At 35.1% G+C, this 17,010-nt stretch overlaps 2 protein-coding genes across 4 annotated transcripts; one reads left to right on the top strand and one right to left on the bottom strand.

Annotated features, from left to right (window-relative positions):
• Window positions 1-308: 308 nt before the first annotated feature.
• LOC145578875 (alpha/beta hydrolase domain-containing protein WAV2-like) lies at window positions 309-8,627 on the bottom strand. Of its 3 annotated transcripts, XR_014098938.1 has the most exons (10): window positions 8,485-8,622; window positions 8,143-8,406; window positions 5,380-5,415; window positions 5,174-5,252; window positions 5,004-5,058; window positions 4,798-4,914; window positions 3,129-3,293; window positions 1,849-2,092; window positions 920-1,001; window positions 309-845 (listed from the first exon to the last, which is right to left on the bottom strand). XR_014098938.1 is itself a non-coding variant. In XM_081636173.1 (9 exons), the coding sequence occupies exons 2-9, from the start codon at window positions 8,378-8,380 to the stop codon at window positions 829-831; spliced, it is 951 nt and encodes a 316-aa protein (XP_081492299.1). In that variant the 5' UTR covers window positions 8,381-8,417; window positions 8,485-8,627; the 3' UTR covers window positions 309-828. The 3 variants fall into 3 exon arrangements, 2 of the variants coding, with proteins under 2 accessions (XP_081492299.1, XP_081492298.1); XM_081636173.1 differs by lacking the exon at window positions 920-1,001 and having other exon boundaries at window positions 8,143-8,417; window positions 8,485-8,627; XM_081636172.1 differs by lacking the exon at window positions 920-1,001.
• Window positions 8,628-10,961: 2,334 nt separating this feature from the next.
• LOC145580037 (uncharacterized) lies at window positions 10,962-15,996 on the top strand. The gene is made up of 2 exons (XM_081637354.1): window positions 10,962-11,984; window positions 15,592-15,996. The coding sequence occupies exons 1-2, from the start codon at window positions 11,019-11,021 to the stop codon at window positions 15,748-15,750; spliced, it is 1,125 nt and encodes a 374-aa protein (XP_081493480.1). The 5' UTR covers window positions 10,962-11,018; the 3' UTR covers window positions 15,751-15,996.
• Window positions 15,997-17,010: the final 1,014 nt, after the last annotated feature.

Raw genomic sequence — 17,010 nt, 5'->3', positions numbered from 1 at the left:
CAAGTAAATTTAGGAAGAAAGGTTTGCATTCTCACCAGAAACGTTCTTTAACAGCATTGACATCCATTAGCCACTGACATGATCAAAACCATATGCTAAGTTTGCTTAAAAGTCTCAGATTGATCTATTATCTATACATTGGAGCAAAAGGTACATGGTTCACATTGCTGCATAGGAATAAAAACTCACCAGGCGGAGATATTGCAGGTCTTACTGTCGATACAAAAACTTGAAATTCTAATCACAAAAACTATAAACTAGGAACAATGAGCAGGCCTCAATATTGTACTAAAACAACACATTATACATCATCCAGTAAAATTACTTCAGAAATCCACTTTACTAACAGCATAATAAAGCGAAAATGTATTGACTACAACAATTCAGCATCCAACTCAACTCTCACTGAGTTAACTCCTTAAATGCTGGATCAGTATTTTGAGTCAGATCCTAAAATCTCAATCCACAAAGATTTAGTAAAACCCAATCTAACACAATAGAAAAATAATGAGTTACCATCTTCAGAGCAAAAACTATACAGTGTATGTTTTGCATCTCCCTTGCTACTATCTACTGCATGGTGAACACAGGCTGATAAATCTGCTCACCATACTTTGTTAGAGACATTGAACACAAACGTGCTCAGTTCTTGCTATAAGAAGTTCAACAAAAACAACATCGATAGCAAGAACGCAAAGCCATTAATAAGAATCTTGACCAGAAGCAACTCTTTCCAGATAGCTTTTACACATTGCAATAACAGGTACAAAAAATTTCAGCCATGTCTAGAGGAAAATCTACTTTTCAACGTCTTTTAACAGCAACTGCTTAACCAGCAAGAGAATCTGTCAGCAAAATGGACCAATATTAAGAGCATATTCAATAAAATGGACATTTAAAAATAAAAGAAAGCACCTACTAGGCCACTAAGGGTCACCAAGATGGCAATATGTCGACAATATTAGTGACAATGAAACCCAGATTTCACATTTTTGGATAAACTGCAGCAAATACAACAGCTTGAATTCAGAAAATTAAGAGCTTCTCCCCTCGACAAAACAAGGAGCAATGTGCAAAGCAAAAAGCTGAAACTGAACGTAATGATAAAAATGAGAAAAGCATTTTCTAAAGCATACAAAGAACAAAGAAAGGGGATTGAAAATGTGAATGGCAATGCTATGCACATTATTATAACTTTTGACTGTCAAGTTACTAGAATGTGCCATAAAAACTGACCGCCGGAAGAAACAGGTTAACAAAATTTTGATGTTGATCAAATAAGTGAACATTTCAAACAAAATGGAAAGCTCAAGCAAGAGATGAACAATGAGCCATGATAACATGAGAGCTTGAAAGAAGCCAAGTAAACAGCTCAGGCAAACCCATGGTACAGGAATTACAGATTTAGTAAAGGTCCTTCAAGAGTAACAATTATTTTCTAAGAGAAACTCAACTGATGTCATGGGCTGGTACAGTGAATTCTTAAATTAGAAAGCAGTGAAATCTTAAACAAGAGATTCTCTTTCAGTTGCCCCGATTTATTAACATTAATACTCTACTAACTTTGAAAGATAATACTGGCAATATTTAGGTACTATTGAACTTCCTTGACTTTTATTAATATAAGTGGAATGGCTCATATATTCACATGATTACCACATAGTTCACCACTAAAATATCCACAAGAAAAAAGAAATTGCAAGGCAAACAAAAGGTATTAGTTTGCACTTTACACTATTTGCTCTCATGGCCTGTGGACATCAAAATGAATGTATCCTTAATTCTTATATGAAGTCAATATGCTGGTGAAAAAAAAAAAAATCTAGGAGCAAGCTCAGGATAGGTTACCATTGGTACTAGAATTAGACTCATCGTGTGTGTTTTCAATTACGCGTTGTTCCATAAATTCACGAACTGTTCTCCAATAACGATCTCCACCAGTAAGCCATGTATCCATATGCATGCCAGTAGGGAATTCCACAAAAAAGCAATGTTTATTGTGGGTAGCTGCTTTGGCATACAGCATTTTCATGTGGATTGGAGGAACCATCTCATCTTGCAATCCAGAGATGAAAAGGATAGGCTGTTTAACCTGCAGATGAATTTAGAGAATTGTATATTTTCATTAATAAAAATGCAGGCAGGAATCGGAAATCAAATAATTCAGGCATGAAAGAAAAACAGAATAGGGAGCAAAGATATGCCTTAGCTTTACATCAATAAAGGTCCTCATTCTACGTACAAACAAAGCAAATATAGAAGAATACATTGTTGGAGGGAACTTAAATGGATTAAGACTCAGGTTTTATTGTCAGATAGGGTGACAAGCTAGGAGAACTAAAGAGTACATGGTACACAAATATTCCAAAGGATCAGGCACATGAAATGTCAAGAATTACTTCATAATTTATGTAAGCAATTTCAAATGAAAAGGAGCGGCAATGGCAACAAAAAAAGAAACAGATAGTCCAACATGTTTGATCCAAACTTCTGTTAGCTCCAAAAAAATTCAACTCTTGGTGTTTTATTCTTACAATAATTCATATTGAGCAGGGACATACATTTCATGGGACTATTTTGAAGATTAATACTCCCTTTTTTCCATAAAATTCTTCCCATGTCTTTTGCACGTCTCCAATGCACACCTTTGACCATTAATACCTTTAGTTCTTACCTAATAAATATTATGACAATTTGATATTATGAAAATCACATTTAAACTAACAAGACCTCACATGATGATATTTTACTTATATACATCAATTTTTAAACTTCGACTACATGAATATTAAGTGGGAAAAACTTCACAGAATGGAGAGAGCATATAACTAGGTACCATTATGAGATAAGACCTCCAAAGTTAGGATTCTCCTTAATTTAAAAATTCCAAAAGGCAAAATGATCTATCAGAGCAACAAAATTTCAAGGTCCTTATATGCTATTTATCATATAAACAACCATAAGATACAAGAAATCCAAACTTGGACAGAGTCGAAGACAAATTCATTGAGCAGATAGGACCAGCATATTTTCTAGAAATGAGTCAGGCAACATACAAGACTTTGGCAAAACTTTCTTTTGAGAAGACAGGAAGAAAATCAACACAAATCCAGCACACATAGCTTTACCTGACCGATAACATCAATGGTACTCCAAGGTGATCGGACAACACAGTTCAGAATCTTAGGACCTTTGCCAGTGCTTCCGCCAATAAACAATTTCAAGAAAGGCAGTAAAACTCCAGCCATGTCCAAAATGGATGTAAATGTATTCTCCAAAATCAAGGCAGAAACCTGGAATAAGCAAATAGGAGTTCATAAACAATGCAGCAGTGAGCCTTTTGAGTATAAGGTTGCATGGTAAAGCAGAGTTAAGCTTTGATGCTTTGAACTTATTTCCACTTGTCTAAACTTATTAGATCTTTGTTCTTTTCACTTAATTCCTCTTATCTAAACTTGTTAGATCTTGAATCTTTTCACTTATTTCTGCTTATCTAAAACTTAGATCTTATTTGAACTAATCCAAACTTATATTTCCTGATCTAGACTTGACTCTTGAATTCTTAATCTCATTATGATGTGAATTGAACATGGGTAAAAGATGGTCAGTTGACCCTTCTTCAGAACATACTGAGTATTTAAGATTGCTAATTTTATCTGGATAGTACAACTCGTTAGGAACTTTACTGTCCTAAAAAAAAATATTGCAGATAGATAAAAGGACAAGGAACAGAGTAGAAACTCAGTTGACTAGAGAAGGATTTGTAAGTGATCAGACACTGAAGTTTTCTTGTCCTGATCAGAAGAAACTGCAAACTTGCCAAATAAATGTGGTCAAGTAACAGCTAACTGCTAACTGAATACTGACTACTGATAACTTCATAGCTAAAATAAATATATTAGGAGATGAAGACCTTTCAAGAATTACAAAATTCAGAGGTGGGAATGATATTATCAAATGATTTAATAAAAATAAGGGAGCTTGAGAAAATGAGCTAGTTCTATTGCCATAAAATAACATACTGCCAAACTTCCTGGATAATCATTCAAGTTGATGTTTGATTGACCCTGATGAGGAATAATGAAGACAAGAGTCTACTTTGGGAATAGAAATGTCACAAACATGAAAATAGGCTTATCCCACCTTCAACACACCTTGGGTAAGCAGTTCCTAAATGTAGTATAAGATGAATTTCTAAAAATGCATCTCCCATTCTCCCCTAATGTCAAATAAACAAGTTAAATTCAAGAAACATATTTGGTGGCCAAGTCCCCAAGAAGTGCAAATCTAAGAAGGAGCTTAATTCCTAGTGAAGCAAACAATAATAATAAAAATTAAAAAATAAAAATAAAAAATAAAAAATAAAAAAGAGAAAGAAAAGAAAAGAAAAAAGAGAATTATGGGATTCAGAAGTGAAAAAATAAAGACAATTGAGATAAGATAATTATAATGTGTCATCAAAGATAAAAAAAATAATGACTTAAATTTATCTAGCCTCTCAAAACCCCACCTACCAAAGAGTCCTAAAAACAGAAATTTGGAACTCTCACCTTATGGGCTACTGGACAATCTGAAATAAACTACTTATCAAAAGAAGCAAAAGCCGAAGAAGAAGAAACTTAGTTGTAACAATGGGATCATGAACTGGTTGGGAGACGGTAACAGTATATAAGAAAATTTTATTAAGATGCTTGAAATTTTGAAATGACACTTATTTTGGATAAAAGTGGGTTTAATTTGCACTAAAATTATAGGGGGGAAAAAATTTTACATTACAAGTTGATAAATAATTGATACCTTATCAGGATTGTTTTTTGCAAGAACAGTTCCAACTGCACCACCCAATGACCTCCCAAACACAACTATCTGGGACGTGTCTATATCAGTCCTTTGCATTAGATGATCCAATGCAGCCTAAAAAACAAGATATTTCATCAAGAAACGCAATTAATCACTATAACAAAGATTCAAAGTTGGAAAAACTATTAAGTGAAAAGGCAAACCTGAGCATCTTTGGTGATTCCATGTTGAGAAGGAGAGCCATCACTAGCACCATAACTAGAAATCAAAAACACAAACTTCATATTTAATATTAGGGCAAATGTATACATATATGCACATATTTACTTATTAAAAGGTGTCAGAGAATCCACTGGCAGCCAAAGGAACATACCCTCTGTAAGAAAGCATGAATACATTGCACTGCAACTTCTGTATCATAATCCGAACCATTTCAAGGCGATGAGCAATATCTACACAAAAGAAAGTTAAGGCCTTCAAACAATAACAGCAGCATCAATGATATACAAATATTAATCAAGGCCAATGTCCAGATTTGTCACATGAATCTGAATGCATGTAGCAATAAAAGAAGGATACTTCCAGCATTTTCTTGAAAAAACAGAATAGTTGGACCTGAAATCAGTAGCAGAAGTTAATTGACTATTGTAATTCATAAAGATATATACCAGCAAATATATTTACTTATTTCAAAGTCACCATAATAACCACCATGAGCATGAAGAAAATAAGTATGAGAAGCACAATCAATCAATCAAAGCCTTAATCCATAAGTGTAGAAGAACAAAGGAGAGAAAAAAAGTGACTTCTAACTCAAGAATCCAAGGACAGAAAAGACATTAATATATCAGAAAAGCACATTGGTTGAGGCACTAATGATGTCCTTGAAATTACCTGTAGAACACTGAATCTGCTATAGGTTGAACTTACATTCTTGAAAAAAAATCAAACCCGAGCACACATTTCTTATCTTCATCAAAAGAAACTTTGGCATGAAGACAGATTTCAGACAACATGGGATGGTTAGAACAGCGACTTCTCTAATCTAGTATACATCACCAACCACCAACTGACCAACTCCTAATTCCACTATAGGCTGATTTACAATTGAGAAAAGTTATAAAGTCTGGAAGATAGTGGAAACTAAGAGCGGATGTTCCCACAAAAAAGCCACAACTTCTCCCTACAATAAATCAATTCGCTAATCCTCCACGAATTGGAAAAAAGCAAATTATAGTGCACTTATGGTTTATTTTCCCAAATAAGGCAGAAAATTGCGTACAAAGTATACATTTACCCAATCTTTCACTGGTGAATTTAGTAACACTACTTTCTCCCACATACCAATACAAACAGTCCACAAAAATCCCAGGCATTTTTTCAAACCAAATAAACTGAATATAACACTTTTGATTTGATTCAGCATCAGAGTTCTCAAATTCAACAACTCTCTCCAATTCACTATTTTTTTACTCCAGTAGCTGATGTCACAAGCAAACCAGACCAGTAAAACTTTCAACACAACGTTCCTCTATTTATAGTCATTGGCATGTATAAAGTCCTCCAAAGTGCAACAAATTCAGATAATACTGTATAAAAATAAACTTCCTCTGTATCACTAGAACTGCAACACTTGATGTTGGCACAATATTTAATGCAAGAGGAGAGAGAATGCAAAAAGTTAAAAGTAACAAGTATATTTTATGGACGATAGATAGGAGAGGAGGGAGAAAGAGTGTGCCAAGTATGAACAAAGTAGGTGTGAAAAACAGCAAAAGTTGTCAAAAAAGGAAGTGTTGCAATTCTTTTGAAATGTCCCAAATAGGCAAGTGTTGCATTTTTAGTGATGGAAGAATAGCTCAACTATGCAAGACCCCTAGTCTAGAGCGAAAACTCGTGGATGCTCAATTTCCGTCACGATGTGGAAAAATGGTGGGGGAAACCAGTACACCAAGGTCACCAACATACCTAAACGATAGGAAATGTTGAGATAGTGACTTACAGAATTTGGGCTCTGATAAATTTTATGATATAATAAATTCATGTTGGTATCTTTATAGAGGCTTTCAAAAACCTAGGCCAATGATTGGCTAGCCATTTAGACTTCAGCCGCGGCATTTGGCATGTGGAGCCATGGAGGTTGTACTTTTAGAGTTGCACCTCATCCAATCAGGTTTAGCTCATTAAGTGGCATTCATCCTTTGGAAATTGGGATTTTTCTGACAGTATCCTCCTTAAGTGGCCATTTATGAAAGTCCTAGGAAACACAGGCTTAGGAACACTAGAAATCTATCACGGTGGGATGTCCTCAAGCTATGCCAACCTGCCTGTTGGATCATTACATTGACAACATTATGTCAAATCTTAAAGGTGCTCATCCATCTAACTAGCTAATAGCAGTGAATCATAGCCAATGTAGGCATTCAAGGTACCCAAATAGATGATCTGTATGAAAAAATGACTAGGATTAATGGACGATGGTATAAACATATGTGTCCACTTTGACTTGTTCCTGAAGGAACTAACACAATCCTCATGTGAGAGTGGAGCGGTTATCAAAATCCTGATTCGTGACAGAGAAATCTAGAAGGATGAAATTTGTCACACCAACCTAACTCCAAAGGGTAATTCCATACCACAAAAAAAACCCATCCTTCTTTTCATTGTATGTTTGAACCCAGTGTAGCAGGAAACTTCCTCATGTTTATAGTGTTTAGGTAATAGTTTGCAGTAATCTAGTTTAGAATTTAGGATAATAAAGAAAGCGTCATTTACTATAACAGACTTATATCCTGCAAACAATGCTCAAGATCTAACAAACAAGTGAAAAGGGATAAATTAACTGAACCCATTTTAAGTACATCTGCTTCATTACCACACTACATCTCAGTAACTCACCCATCTTATTAGTTTTCGAGGGCAGTTCTTATCCAAAACATGATCACCAAATCACGGCTATCAAGTACAGGGAAAAACCTACTGAAACACCTTACTAATGAAAACCCTCTACTCCATACAATAGCACAATTTTGCACAGAATAAGATCAACAATGAAACTTTCCTACCAAGAACCAACCTACCAAATTGCAGAAATCAATCTACAAAAACATAAACCCAACAATTCGCATCAACTTAAACAAACAATTCCACCAAAAATTCATTTCTAACAAAAATTTCAAAATCCCCAGATTGCATCATAGCAAAAATAAGCAAATACCCAGAAATCTTCACCTCAAAACCAACCAAATTAAACCCTAAAACCCTGAAAATCATTCCAATTCCGCATCAAGAAAAAACCCATAACCACAATATACAAGAAAAAGAAGAGAAAAAACGAAAAACCTCGGCAATCGGGAAGAAGCTTGATGAACCAAGCATGAAGTTTAACCCCATCAGAAGATCTGAGCCAAACATCTTCATAAAGAAGACGCAAACGAGCAGGAGTAATGGGGTAAGACTTGGTAAGACCAGGCAACACAGGAACGTAAACAAGTCGCTCTTGAAACGCAACCAACAACGCCATTCCAGCCATAACTATCCCTCCTACTCCGTAGAGTAACGCGTTTACGTACGACACCATTGTTGAAGGTGGGTTTTCTCTCTCCTCTGCAAAGATACTGTGAGTTCTTCAATCAACTGATAAAAATGGAAGAAGAAAAAGGGTGTGAAATTTTGGTTGGTTACCTGGTGTTTGTTGTTGAGGACTCACGCACTACACTGCCGGAGCTGTAAAGTCGTGCTTTGGCGTTCTGGTTTAACCAAATTTAAAATGCCACGTTTGAGCTTTATTTATGTACTTTTTTGTAAAAAAAATTGGTTGAAAAGAAAAAATAATTCAATCCGATTTCATCCAAATTTTGAAATTGAATGAAGAATGCTAAATGAGTAAAGTCGTTGAGGGCAGTGACATGATTTTAGGTATAAAGGTAGTTAAAAAAAAAAAAAAGTAATGTGATTTGACTGATTTCACGTGGTATTCAATGGAGAACAAGTTGGTCATACAGTTTTTTTTTTTTTTTTTTTTTTACTCCGTAGTAATTACTAACCAACTTGTTTTGTGGTAGAATTAGAATGTACTCGGGTTAGAAATAAGGTATAGAGGTATGGTTCATTTGACTAATTTATCTCATCAAAGCCGCCTCCCTCTTCTCTCTTTTCTCTCTTCTCTCTTTTCTCTCTTCTCTCTCATCTCTTTAGGGTTTTAATTTTCTTGGCCGTTTATGCCGGAAATAGTCTTATTTCTTCGGAAATTAGACTATTTCCGACCCTTTTCTTCAATTTAATTTGCTTTTTGTTATTTGATTTGTTTTGCTTTGTTCTGTTCTCTCCGTTTGTGAGAGTCTGTCCTAATTTTTTTGGGGTTTTCCCAATTTTTTGGGATTTTGATTCTCATCTATGGATGAAAATTTTAATTTTAGGGTTTTAATAATAATTGAGAAGGTGATTTGGATTCATATGGGTTTAGGGTTCGTCATCAACTCTACGATCAAAACATCAGCGCAGATTGCGAAGGTCTCTACTTGGAAAAATGCAAAGACATCGAAAATCTCTACTCACGTCAAGTTTGAAGTGGTGGAGTGCGAGCTATGTCCGATACGCAAATTAGTTATGATTTTGATTGTAAAAGTTATGTTATTTTCTCTAGATCTGTGGTTTACAAATCTTTATTATTGTTGTAGATGTCGTATGGCTATTTATTAATGATAATATTATTCTTCTTGTAAAAAAAAAAACAGACTAATTTATCTCAATTCTAGTTGATCTACTTTTTAATTTATACAATGGATATTCTTAATGGGTTTCAAGTTTATTATCTATTCAAGGAATATAATACCAAGCTCTTCATTTTTTGTACAAACCTTTTCTCTCTCTTTTATACCTTGCCCCAGATACGATCTAATTTTTGCCAACAATCTTTATTAATATTTCTAACATGCTGCTGTTTTCTTCAAAGTAAATTGGTAAATATGCTTTATGCTTGGGTAGAGAAAATGTTCCTTCTCGTGATTTGGATATTCGTGTAGAACTACTCGAAAAATGCAAAGATTTTTCTTCATTCATAAGTCATAACCATTTGAATAATGATATGTGAAGAACATGTTACTTCATGTTTTACATACTTGTTTTTGAGAACTTAGTCCACAACACATATAATTTTGTCATCTCAATATTGCAAGAGAGTTCATCTTAATCAAGCACATATATAATTACACAAATAATGGGAAGAAAATGAATATATGATCTAAAACTTTTCACTTTTATTGGCAGTTTTAGTTAAAAGACTTAAAACCCATCCATTAACCATTGTTACCGGTATGATGATGTTGTTGGCCTACACTTCATTGTTTTCTAGTTTCAAACTCATAACAACGTCATCAATAAACCACTTATGCAATTTTTCGATGCTTTTTTTATAACCCAAATTCCCTTTTAGTTAGGCTAATTTCTTATGTATTCTCAAATATATAACTCTCAATTAGTAAGTATGAATTAATTGGAAATTTGTATGAGTGTTAAATTGGGAAATAAGATAATTTAATTTTGAAGACTAAAAACAACCAATTTGAGGAATCAATATTGATTTTAACCGGTAATTTATAGAAAATAAAGTGTGAATTGTCAGGTGTCAAATTTGCAAGAGAAATGTAAATAATAACTCAAACTTCTCTTGTTCTTCATTTTTTGTACATACCTTTTTTCTCTCTCTTTTTTATGCCCTGCCCCAGCTACGGCTCTGCATTTTACCAACAACTTCTATTAGTATCTCCCAAATGTTTTTGTTTTCTTCGAAGTACATTGGCAAATATACTTCAAGCTTGGGTAGGGGAATTTTTTCCTACTCGATAGTCGAGTATTCGCTTAAAACTACTCGGGAAATTCAAAAAACTTTCTTCATTCATAAATTTGTAACCATTTGAAAAATGATATATGAAGAATGATGTTACTTCATGTTTTTCTATACTCTTTAAGACCTTAGTCCATAACACATGATTTTGTCATCTCAATATTACAAACGAGTTAATCTTAATACAATCAAGTATGCTCGTAATATAATCATGATGTAATCGTTTTCCGTCACCGTAAATGTGCAATTTAAAACTCTTGCCGTTCTTCAAATCCCTTGGGCCTTGGAGAAGGGCAGTTAAGTACAACAACGTTTAGACTTTAGAAAGACTCAAATCAAAATTTTGGCACTCACCTCACATTGTTTAGCTTCAATGGATTCCTTGTTCGCAAGCTATGCTTCTTCAGACGAAGAAGAAGACCAACAAAAACCACAACCTTCTTCAAAACCTTCTCTTTCTCTCTTCTCTTCTCTTCCCAAACCCCAATCTTCTGCATCATCTTCTTCTTCTCTCTCTACTCCCAAATCTTCCTCTCAAATCGAAAAACAACCCCCAAATCAAGAATCTTCAACCCTACCCCCAAAATCTTCTGCTCTATTCTCTTTCCTCCCACCTCCAAAATCTGAAACAACCCCTAATTTACCTCTTCCAACCCCTAATCCCAAAAGGGTTGTTCAATTTCGACCTCCTGTTCCAAACCCACCTTCTAATTTCGATGATGATGATGAAGATGATAAAGAAGATGAAGAGGAAAGAGAGAGAAAGAAGCAAAGACAATTGGGTCAAGATGTTTCTGTTAAATCCTTCCTTTCAAGTATGCCAACCCCTAAAAATTCTGGGCAAAACTCGCTTGGTGCGCTGCCGCCTTCGTTGGGGGCGGGTCGTCGGTCTATTGTCGAAACCGAGGGACCGATGTCGGTCTCGGGGAGTTCGGAGGTTAATGGGGTGAATTCTGAAGTGGGGTTTGATCCTAATGTTGGGAGTAATCAGCAGAATTTGGTGGAAGAGTCTTATAATTATAATTATGGAGTGGGTGTTGCAGGGGATCAAAGTCAAGGGTATGCTAATTATGATGCTTATGGAAGTAGTTCAAGTGATTATAATAGTGGCTATCAAGGTTATGATAGCAGTCATTGGTACAATGGTGCCTCAGCTGAGGAGATGGCTTCGACGATGGCGGTCAGTGGGGTTGATAGCTTTGCTAGTTTGGGTGGGAGGAGAAGAAAGGATCAACCACCAGCTGAAATTATTGAGGTGAAGCAGGATGAATTGATGAAGAACCGCCCTACTGAGGATAAATCTAAGCTTACTGGAATAGCATTTGGGCCTTCTTATCAGGTATATCATATATTCTATAACCTTGTGAACTTAAGATTTTGCAATTTTATTGTTATATTTTGATTGTTGGCTTGTTGCTTATGTTATTAGTTCCTTAATTGGTGAATTGAGATTGTTGTTACTGTGAGTTTTTTGGGTTGAAAGTTGATTGCTTTGGGAATTTTCAGTCTCTCACTTTACATGTTGTGGGATGCTGCAGAAAGTATGAAGTCCTTTTGTGTGCTTGTTGTGCTCACTGCTTTTACCAGGCCCGTGTCAATCGTATGAACTATGTGCTTCTCATTTTGGAGCTTTTGCAGTTTTCCTGGAGCTGCAAAGCTTTATGTTGTTATTGTTCATGAGCTGATGAGCTCTTAGGTGTTGCACTTATTAGTTATTACCAATTCGTTGTTGTTGATGATAGTCTTCGTGATAAGTGTATCACAAAGCCCAAAGATGCTTTCTTTTCATTTGCTAGATGCCTGCTTGTCCTGCATATTAAGTTTTAAGGTTCATTGGCCATTTTGAGGGTGTTACTTTTTTGTAGCATGCTATGTTGGAGTGTGCTAATTCTGGAAATTTGTTACTGCCTTATGCCTTAGGTTAGGACCCTTTTTGTTGCTAGTCAATTTGAAGAGAAAGTAGAAGAAAAATTGTCTTATATTAGGGATACATAAACTTAATATTATGTTATGATGCTACCTATATATTCTTTTTATCTTAGGTTGATCAAAAGAGATAATGTTTGCTTAGACTTTGAAGGCTTTCTACCGTGGGTTTTAGGTTGGGACTTGCAGATTATAAAGGAAATTTAAATACATGGTTTTCTTGTTTCCATGGATTTTGGAGAGTTTTTGTCTTTTTGATGGGCTAGCCAAAGGAATTATTCATGAGATTGGAATTATTTTCATATGGAGGTAATTGGGTCCTTTTAGGATGCTAATAATATTCATGTCTTTATGGTCTTTGAAGAAATTCTTTTCTTGGTAAGGAATATAGTCAACTTTGGTCTAGATGCAGGCATTTTCCACAGTAATCTTTTCTGTTTGAAATCATGTCAGTGGCCAAAATATGGGGAACTGATCCTGGTCAGTGTGGAGAAAAATGTTGAAGTAATTTTTCAAGTTGGTACGCAACTACGCAGAGAAAGACATGATGAATTTGAGGTTTAGCAAAGTGGAGATTTGAAAGGTGAACTTGCTTCATACACTATGAATACCATTTGAAAAATGTTGAAGTAATTTTTCAAGTTGGTACGCAACTACCCACCTTTCTTCACTTATAAAAAACCCCAAAGAACCATGAATAGCTTCTAACGGTTCAAAATTCCATGGAATCCCATATATACTTTTCGGTTGTGTCTTTATAGGTTTGAGGACAATAGCCTCTCGTTGCATGCAAGTGATGCAACTCTCTTTCCAACTTGGTCCATGACTTTATCTTCAGCTCAATTTAATTGTTTTGATAATTAAGTGAACATTTTGTGTTGTTGACCTTTATTAGGGATTGTGGAGTTTTTGGTCAGACTGCGAACGTTTTTTAGTTTCTATGGTTATTGTATAAGTACTGCTACTTGGCCTTGTTATATATCAACCTTTACGCAATGTTACTAACTATGGATCATGCTTATCTAATCCTCTGGCTGTCTGAATCTAAATTTGAACTATAATCTGTTTTAAGGGCCTGTGTGGTTGACTCTAGGAAAACAAAAAGTAATCAAGCAAGGAAGTTGACTGGATTTATGGAAAGAACATGATGCTCTTACAACTCTCTCTCTCTCTCTCTCTCTGCCACGGCAATTCCTTCTTCCCTCTCTCATCTATCGTCGCTATTTACTGGCACCATCTCCCCTTTTCACCTAAATTGGTGCAATTGGTGCTATTGTCCTCTGCCTTCACCATCAATGTAGCTGTAGGTTTGTAGTCATGAATGCTGAAGTTTATTGTGGCCTGTTAAAGGTCAATTATGACAACTGGGGTCTCAAATCTGAAGCCTCCATGGTTGGATTTGTGGCATGTCAAAGGTCAATCATGACAATTGAGGCCTCAAATCTGAAGCCTCCATGGTTGAATTTGAACACCAAAGTCCAAAGCTAATGAGATCGACTCGTATCTTCTAACCTTTCACGTTTGTATGTTTTTTTATTTAAGCTTATATTTAGGTAATTAGGTCTCTGTCTCTCTGTTGTGTCTATTTTGGTTCGGAGGTAGCTGAGTGTATATTTTTTGGCTCTGGTGATGTTTGTTGTGATTCTGGCTTGAGAGGTATTAAGGTTGTGGCTGTTATTGGTGTAAGAGGGAAAGACCTTGATGTGAAATTGATTTTGGGAGAAGAGGGGGGGGGGGGGTTGGATGCAACAGCTTTGCACTGAGAGGGGGAGTGGAGGTGATAGTATTGGGTGATCATAAAGGAAGGAATGTAGGTAGAAGAAGCACACATCATGGTGGATGGAGGGTGTGGCGGAGCTATTATTGTGGTACAAGATTGGGGTGAGATGTGAAAGACCCCATAGTAGAAAATTGAAGTTCCAAAGGGTGGCAGGGAAGATGGATAATGGCCAATGGGTAGTTCTATTGAGGAGAAATGAGAATAGAAAATGATGACAATGGTATCAAATATGCATGAAGGCACTAAGAGCTATATTTCCCTTTCACTGCCCTGAGTGTTATTGTGCTGTTTTTATGATTTAATTTAGCCTTCTTTTGTACCTCATTATACTTTTTCTGATTTGAGGTCTTATATGTTTATTGTTTTTCTATGAAATGTGTCCAAGTTTTGACACATGTATAGAGGAATTTAGTTTGTACTTCTCCTGTGGTCATGGATCTGCTGGTATTGGGCTGAATTCGTATGGATCCATGCACGTAGTGTGCATGGATTTAAACTTCTAATAGCAGTATGACTACAAAGGAGGGGGATTGGGGATCCGGGTGATAACATGCATCCCATGCTTGCTGCAGTTTGTGCATCTCCATTTTTTTTTATTAGTTGTAGTATTGTTAAGAAGATCTTCACAATAATAAGGCATTTTCTTCCTGGAGCATCTATTAATTAGATGATCTAGATTTCTCAAATGTTCAAAGTAATCATGACTTTAATAATATATTGTCATTGGCATAAAAAATGGTGATTACAGTTGGTTAAAAAGTTATTTATTTTTATTTTTTATTTTTTTTAGCTGGCATTAATCCACCACGTAATCTTTAAACCATCTGAACCACTATACCTATGGTAAGTCCACGTCCACCTATTCTGGCATCAGTTTACTAGTATGCCTATAAATACCAGCTGACAATTAAGCTACCATCTTATGGAACCTGCTTCAACCCGATTTTTTACACAAATATATAATCCCTTGAAAGAGACTTTTTGTACTATGCTTCTTCTGATAATTTAGCCTCTTTTTTTTTTGGTTCTGTGTGCCTTAACCTCTTATTGTTTATAAGTGTGTTTCTATGAAAGTAGATGAGAGGAAAATTGGGATTTGATGGTCTCAATATAGGATTTTCTGTTGGTATTTTTGTCGAGATTATCTTTTATACTTGCCTGATATACCTCTGTTACTGCTTGGCTGTTAGTTATGTGCCAAACATGGTTTTGAATTTTATTTTTTTTGGTTTTTCTGTAGCCGGCTTCAACTAAGGGGAAACCATCTAAGCAGCACAAACGAAAGCATCAAATTAGTGCTTTGTACTTTGATATGAAGCAAAAGGAAATGGAACTTTCAGAACGGCGTGCTAAAGGGTTTCTCACTAAAGCTGAAACGCAAGCAAAATATGGATGGTGAAATGGTCTTCTAGTAAGTTTGTAACCACCCTACCCGGTCAGGTCATGTTTATCTTGGCGATTATACCATTGTTCTTTTGTAATTGCAAGTGCATATTGTGAAAGTTGAAATCTTGAGAAGTAAATTTTGAGCTTTCTGATGACACGAGTTCTTTCCAATCTTGGGGACATATTATGTTCAGTTCCCATCCTGTAACAATTCTTTACTCTGTTACGTGCCTTTCATATTATTTACTCCGTATTACTATATGAAGTTGTTAGGAAGCGGAACATAAGGAGTTCCACTTTGAATTCACACCTTGTCTAATTTCATCGATGAGTTCTGAATTCTGATTACTCTCAGCTCCTCGCCCTTGATGACACAGAGTTCTGGGTGATGGAGAAGTCGATTATGATCCATCTAATACTGGTTACATGGACGCGCTGTTGGATCAGTATTGTAACATTTGCAAGTGGAAATGATATTAGAGGCCTTGTGTACTATTTGTCCTTACCCTGATCTAAACATGATTGAAAAAATTAATCTACTCCGTATGTAAAATGAATCATTGAAAAATAAAATCTCTTTTTTTTTTTTTTTTTTGCCCCAAGATTAGACCAAAAATGTAAAAAATAGCTTCCTACTTCCTATAACTTTCACTTTTGTTATCTTGATTGTCTTTCGTTGCAAATTGGACATACATTCATATGATTTCTTTTGGTTGCAAATTGCACAATTACACTCTAGTATATGATGTTCACCAAATCCAAATAAATTATTAACTGACGAGACGAGGTGATTTTTCAATTATATAGTTTTTTTTAAGTGATTAATGTAGGATTTATTCCCTAAAAAAAAATTAATGTAGGATTCATACTTAATCATATATGGTTTGACTGTGAGTGTCGTGTGACTCGTGAAATTGTGATTTTGACCCTTTTTTTTTTTTTTTTTTTTTTTTTTTTTTTTTTTTTTTAAAGAAGTGATTTTAACCACTTTGTATCTTCTTTTATTACTCTCTGGAGTATATGTCAACGAGAAGTAATACTATATTATTTTGACAAATATATTATGAAAAACATACTTATGTAATGATCTCTATGAGTCTGATGTGAAGGTCATTATATCAACTTCTTACAAGTTTTATTATTAGTCTCATTGTGTACTACAGAGTATTAGAATAATCACCCTTAATAATTAAACAAATATATATAATACTCAAAATCATTAAAATAAGTAAATTATACTTTTTTTTTTCTTATCAAGCCTTTAAAAATCACA

The sequence above is a fragment of the Chenopodium album genome, chromosome 14 (genome assembly GCF_948465745.1).
Source record: "Chenopodium album chromosome 14, dcCheAlbu1.1, whole genome shotgun sequence".
Taxonomy (NCBI): domain Eukaryota; kingdom Viridiplantae; phylum Streptophyta; class Magnoliopsida; order Caryophyllales; family Amaranthaceae; genus Chenopodium; species Chenopodium album.
The sequence above is the reverse complement of the archived record's forward strand: the minus strand, read 5'-3'. Positions and strand labels throughout refer to the sequence as shown.